This window comes from Myotis davidii, unplaced genomic scaffold (assembly GCF_000327345.1).
Source record: "Myotis davidii unplaced genomic scaffold, ASM32734v1 scaffold68, whole genome shotgun sequence".
NCBI classification, from domain to species: Eukaryota; Metazoa; Chordata; class Mammalia; order Chiroptera; family Vespertilionidae; genus Myotis; species Myotis davidii.
This window is the reverse complement of record NW_006300376.1, coordinates 861,348-868,013: the sequence shown is the minus strand read 5'-3', so window position 1 is coordinate 868,013 and position 6,666 is coordinate 861,348. Positions and strand designations below refer to the sequence as shown.

At 45.1% G+C, this 6,666-nt stretch overlaps 1 protein-coding gene across 1 annotated transcript in view; it reads left to right on the top strand.

Annotated features, from left to right (window-relative positions):
* The window catches only part of ARMC2 (armadillo repeat containing 2), an 89,960-nt gene that overhangs the window by 35,538 nt on the left and 47,756 nt on the right, over nt 1–6,666 (top strand). The window contains exons 7-8 of the mRNA XM_015572718.1: nt 232–330; nt 4,540–4,715. Of these exons, the coding sequence (XP_015428204.1) occupies nt 232–330; nt 4,540–4,715 (275 nt within the window). The remainder of the gene's footprint in view (nt 1–231; nt 331–4,539; nt 4,716–6,666) is intronic.

The window sequence follows — 6,666 nt, the reverse complement described above, 5'->3', positions numbered from 1 at the left end:
TAGAATTTCCACTCAGCCAGCCCTCCTGTGGCTCTGGACGTTGTCCTTTCCCTGGATCAAGCTTAATTTGACTTAGTTGTTCCAGGCAGCAATCTCTGGTGTTAACCTATGCCGCCATCTTCGGTTCTCTCGAGTTTACTATTCTTAGTGACAGATAGCAAAGGCTTTTGACGATGCTCCAGTTACAACTCTTTTCAGTGCTCTTTCCCCTGCTCTGGGTTTCTTTTGCAGGTTCAAAAGCTGACCTGCAAGAAAAGGTTACAGAGATGGAAGTAGACGATGTCTTTTGGAATACCAGGATAGTGCCAATTTTGCACAAATTACAGAAAGGTAATAAAAAAGTATTTTTTGTTTTAAATCAGAAATATCTGTGGTTACATATATATATGTCCCCGTTGCCCTGATGTTTTTAGTATGCTTTGACTTTCATTTCCATGAACTCATTAAAAAACAAATGAAGTCATCTACCTGTTTACCCAGGACTATATGTAAACCTAATTTTTAATGAGGAAAATTGTACTTTAAGTGCAGCATGAGAGTCTACTTGTAAAATCCCCCTTGGAATATATATTTATTTTCATCTCCTCTGCCCACAGGGATGCTGGTTTGAGCTCTTTAGGGTGGCAGTTAAGCAAGAAAGTGAAAGATTGAAACAGATTGCAGGTCTCTGAAACTTGACTAAGTCTCGTAGACTGGCGTCCTGGGCAGCTGTGCCCCTGGTTTTCTAGATCCAAATGCAGATGTCCTGCTCTCTTTAGTTAGAGCACACCTGTCAGGGGTGCCTCTCGGAGCAGGAAGTGTTGTGGGGTGTGCACTCTGGAGTGGCCGGCAGTGAAGGCCCACGATCAACAGGCCTCTGCAGATGTGGCCTGTGGGGAGCTTGCCAGTCAGGGGAATGCCCCCCCTCCTTCTTCCTCTCTCCACTGCTCGGGGAGTTCATTTCTGAGGTTGAAACAGGCTCCCGTGGAGCTGCAGCCATGGCCGGGGGCTAAGCTCAGTGCCTGGCACAACAGCACATAGTAGGCCTTCACTAGCAATTGTGGGATGAGTGCCCCTGAGATGAGCAAAACAGCACGGCAGCCACAGGAAGAGGCTCAGGGGAAGTGGGTGAGTGAGTCCTCCCCAGCAGCCACGCCGAACAGGGAAGCCGTGCAGACTCACTCCCTAACAGGCCACATGAGCTCAGCTCCCTGTAGGTTCTTGGCCGGGCTCAGGCTGATGTGGGAGGCCTGCACATTGGGGGACTCACCTGACCTCAGTGCAGGTGCTCCTCACCTGCCAGGTGAGGGGTGAGTGAGACCAGATCCTCACCCAAGTCCACTGCCACTCAAATCCCTGAGAATAAGGATGTTCTGATGTGGTCCCTCTAGAGTTCCTCATCTTCACCCTCTTGTTGGTAGGCCCGGTTGACTTCAGCCCTGACTTTAGGAGATGCGGGCCTACGCTAGTGAGGGAGCACTTAGTGCGTAGGAGTTTAACAAGCAAGCTTACGGGGAGGCACCCAGCGGGAGTGGGGCTGGCAGTGCAGGGACCTCTCTCGGAGGAAGACTTCAGCCTGAAGGATCCCAGGAGGTTCTGAGGGCTCTGTCCCATGGGCCCCCGCAGGAGCTAACAGGGCCTTGGGTTTTGACATGTGGACGGTCTCAGAAGGATTAGACGCTAAAGTAGGATGTGTCTTCCACAGACAACTTTAACAGCAAAAGGGGCAGGCTGGGTTACTTGATCCTTTGAAATTCTTTTTCTTTTTCTTTCTTTCTTTTTTTTTTGACATAATTTTAGGCTTATGGAAAGTTGCAAGCACAGTACAAAGAAATCCTGTATGCTCTTCCCCCAGATTCCCCAGAGATTAACATTTTACCACATTTGCTTCATCAGTCTCTCTCTCTTCCTCCCTCTTGTTCTTTTTCTCTGATATGCCCCCTTCTTGCCCCCCGCTACACACACACACATACACATTGCTTTTCCTTTTTTAAACCCTTTGAGAACAAGTTGCTGGCATGATTCCCGTATCCCTAAGTACTCTGGTATATACTTGTAGAAACAAGGGCCTTCTGTGATATACCTGGAAGTTACCATGCAGCACTACATTCAGATTTTTGCCAGTTATCCTAATAATTTTCTTTTTTTTAAAATATATTTTATTGATTTTTTACAGAGAAGAAGGGAGAGAGACAGAGAGTCAGAAACATCGATGAGAGAGAAACATCGATCAGCCGCCTCCTGCACATCTCCCACTGGGGATATGCCCGCAACCCAGGCACATGCCCCCGACCGGAACCGAACCCGGGACCCCTCAGTCCGCAGGCCGATGCTCTATCCACTGAGCCAAGCCGGTCTCGGCCTAATAATTTTCTTTATAGAAAAAGAAAATTGCGATCACAAGTTCCAATTATTTGTCACATCTCCTTCATGATCTTGGCATGTTTGAAGAGTCCAGTCTAATTGTTTATGGACTGCCCCACAAATTGGGTTTGTCCGGTAGTTTCTCACAATTAGATCCAGGTTAGGCATTTGGGGCAGGTCTATGGGATGGGTGGTGCTATGTCCTCAGTGCATCCTATTAGGAGGCATGTGATGCTGCCTTGGTCCATTGCTGGTGAGGTGAACTCTGACCACTTGAGGAAGTTGGTGTCTGCCGATTTTAATAGCAAAAGGGGCAGGGCTGGGTTACTTGATCCTTTGAGATTCTTTTTCTTTTTTTACTTTTTACTTTGACATAATTTTAGGCTTATAGAGAAGTTGCAAGCATAGTACCAAGAAGTCTCTTCCCCCAGATTCCACAGATACTACGTAAGCCTTTCAGGAAGTGAGTCTGCACGACTTATAGTTTTTCTACTGTAAAATCACTATTTCTCTCTTGTAATTGATAAGTATCTTATGGGGGAAGGGGTACTTTGAGACGATGTTGTTGTATATCATTCATCAAACTTTCACTCCCTAGCTTTAGCCCCTTAAAAATCTTGATAGCTCTTAGATTCAAGTTGTGTTTTGAGGATCCGTGGCATGGATAACAAGCCAACTGGTATCAAGTGTTCATTTGATCAATCGTTTTAAAACTTGGCCCTTGAGCCTTATTTTTTAATTTTAAGCTGAAACAGATGCCCTTGAGTAGAACCCACCAGGTTGAAGGCTTGGTGGAGGGGGACATTAGGCGAATGCCTTAAAGTCTGAACCCACTGGCCTCGGGTTTGAAGAGACTGCCAGTTACAGAAGAAGAAAACAACGAGACAAAAGTGTTTTTCACAATAGAGCTCAGGTCTTTCCCTGCATTTAAAGTTAGTCTAAGTCATTTCCCATCAATTCATTTATTGAAATGCATAACTGAAAGGCATTGAAGGTTACTTCGCTATTGAGGTTTTAAATTTTTTCTTAGATGTTATTGTTGAAAAGAGCTAAAAATGGCCTGAGTCATTTCCTTCTGCAGGCGCACACTTCCTCTATGTGGGCTTTTAAGAGCACATTATGGTATTTATTTAAGATTGGTTTCCTAGCTTTAAATTCTGTGATGGAATCTATCAGAGATAATATTTTTCAACAGAATACTGTGGACCTTGGATTCGTGTATTTCTCTTCACTTTCCGTGTCTGCTTTTCTCCCTTACATGCCTGTTAGTGTGGCTGCCACTTTAAGAGATGGCTTTCCTCAGACTTCTAATTACAAAATGAAGTGTTCTAGTCTCCCTGCTTCCTAACAAAAGTCTCTTTTCATATTCTCCCTTTTCTAATAACCACCTCCAAATCATGGTGGGTGTGGGGACATTTTGAGATTTTGTTTCATTTGAGCCTCTGTTCTCACTCATGAGCATTCTTTTCACACAAAAATATCGATCGTTGTTTTTAACAACAGATATATTAGAAAATGAATATGTATTTGACTATGTCACAGGCTGTCGGTACAGTATTCTCACTGCACCATGCACAATTGATACAAACGTGTGAGACAGGATTCCTGCTCACTTAGCATGACGTCTGTTGGAGGGCACTGGACATAGCACACAACATCATATACAGAGCTGTGGAAATAATAGTACAAGATAGCATTTGTTGTATGTGGATTAGCGCACCTTTTCTGGATAAGCCAGAACATCAACAGAGCCTTGAAGAGCCAGAATCAGTAGGAACCAGGAGAAGAACATTCTAGGCCAGTAGACTGTGCTCCAAAGGGTTAGCGATGGGGATGTAAATGGTCTGCTTCCATGAGCCCACACAGAGCCCTGGCTGAGGGGGAGGCCTTTAGAACGAAGGAGACCAACCAAAGCGGGTACCATTCCACTCGTTAACATGCTCTCCTAAAGACTGTGTGTGCTAGGCAAGCTCACTGACTGGTTAGTAAACAAGTCGACATGGTAAGAGATGCAGCAATGAGATGAAAAGAAGTCAGGTAGATGAAAGTGCTAAGAGAGGGGAAAGGCCTCGTTGAGGCATTTGAAGATGTCCGGGGAGATAATTATGGGGTTTTCACTTATACTGTCTGTGCTGGACACACCTGAAAACTTGACCCTAATTAGTCAGTGCTGCCTGCCTCTCTTTGTCCTGACAGAGGAAGACACTGAACTGCTTTGTGCTGCCTGCACACAACTCCATCGCACTTTAGAGGAAGAAAACATGCTTGGAAAGAAATTCAGGAGAAGAAGTCATCTCCTGAAGACCCTGTATAAACTAGTTGATGTTGGCTCAGACCCGCTCAGCCTTAAACTGGCAAAACTTATTCTGGCAGTAAGTTTTTCTTCCCTCTGGTCTCATAGACGGTAGCACATGAAAGTGTTGTTTAATGCTCTGCTGGTAAATACCACCAAATTGGTTAGCAATGCGGTGTGTTCATTTAGAATGTTGAAAGAAGTTCAGGTAATAAACCGATATCCCAGAATTTGACTAGAATGTACTGAGGACCCAGAAAATGTTCCAATGAACTCTAACATGTGGACTGTGGCTGGGTTAGGAAACGGGACAATAGGCAAACACATTTAAGACAACTGCTCTGATGACCTGACTGGAGCTCAGGATGGACGTGCAGGCGGTGGTTTCTGCCCTGCAGTTTCTGCTGGGCGCTCGGCTTGCCACGGCCTTTAATCAATAACTTAAGATGACTTGGGCCCGGGGCACAAGGGCCAGCTGCTGTGTGAGCCAGCGTGAAGCAGAGAAACAGCTGCATGCGGTCGTGGGAAGGTGGTCACAGAGGGCTCCTGAGAGGTGTTGGAAGAAAAGGCCAGACACCACATAAAAGCGTAAAAATTCTGTCTCAAACAAAATGATATCATTGTATGAGGGGACCACCTTGTTGTCATAGCCATAAACAGTTGGAACCAAAAGATAAGGCACAAGTATTATAGAATGTTCTGAGAGAGCCGCTAAAACAAACGAAGCGTTGTCTACCCAGTTTCATAAAAGTAAAAGCTATTAGGGTAACAGCCCATAACTTATACCATTTAAAACCTTAAAGCACACAGCGAGAGTAAGCGCTGGCATACTTACTGACAGTGAGGAAGCGTGTCCACTGTTTCTTCTTGTGATGTCTTTCATGCAGCAAAATATTCTGACTGTATGTCCAGTGGAGTTTTTTTTGGAGCAGCTACAGTTTTATTTAAGCTGTCATCCCAAACTGTTCACCCTCCCTGTAAAAACTGTGATGTGATATATGACTCAGAAAGCAGCCCTTCTTTGAAATAGTGACGTCAGTAGTATTTGAATCCCCTTTCATTGATGATAATTGATCAGTCGCTTTAGTGAAACAAAAGGAAACATAAACCACAGGGAGGACTTCCGAAGTCAAAGCTGTTAGTGGAGGTGAAAGGACGCCAGCGTGCTTGTCCAGCTCCCTTTCGGGCCCTGTACTTGGGTCACTGTCTGGCCCAGGAGAGCCCTGGCGAGGCTGGAGGGCCCTGCTGGTGTAGCTGCCCGCTGCCCAGGGATGGCCTTTAGTTTCCCACCTAGATCCCTAGACATTTGTCCAGGCCACGCCAACAAAATTAGTAAGTCAGAAAGCAAGAGAGAGACGGAAAATGCCATGAATTTGTTAATGCATTGCAGAGAAAGTGCCATTCAAATTAATTGTGCACATGGCACAAGTTAACTATTTTAGAGCAAAAAGCTCAGTGACCTGCCCGGCAGTGAGCATGCTCTGAATGAAGTGTGTGTTAGATGGCACCCTCTCTGTGACTGGCTGCCTCGCAGAAGCGGGCAGGGCTCGCTGGGCTACACTCCGGAGCGCAGAGACGGGTAGGCTGGCCCCTCTGATGAGCTCTGAGCCCACGAGGTCAGGAAGGACCTTCAAGGCCGTCGGGTCCCACGTCCCCTCTGCCTCCTGACTCTCCTGTCATGTTCCAGGCAAGACGTTGTTTTGCTTAGGCCTCAGTGATGGGGTTCTACGTAAATTTTAAAAAGACCACATAAAAAGCTGTTGAAAAGAGTCGGCCTAAAACTAACGACATATAGGACTAAGAAGGTTCTAATAACTTCTTTCCGCCTACCTTTATTTTACCTATCAGTTTAATGCAACAATTGAGGCATTTTAAATTATTTATAGTTAAAAAAATTCAGTGAGTATCATGTTAGTTGTTCTGATTTCTTGCATCCTTTGGTTAAGTGGGGGTTTGTCAGACCATTTTAATTTTCATCTTTGTGTTGAAAAATCTTACAAAAATATATCAGTCTATATGAAGATTTTTTT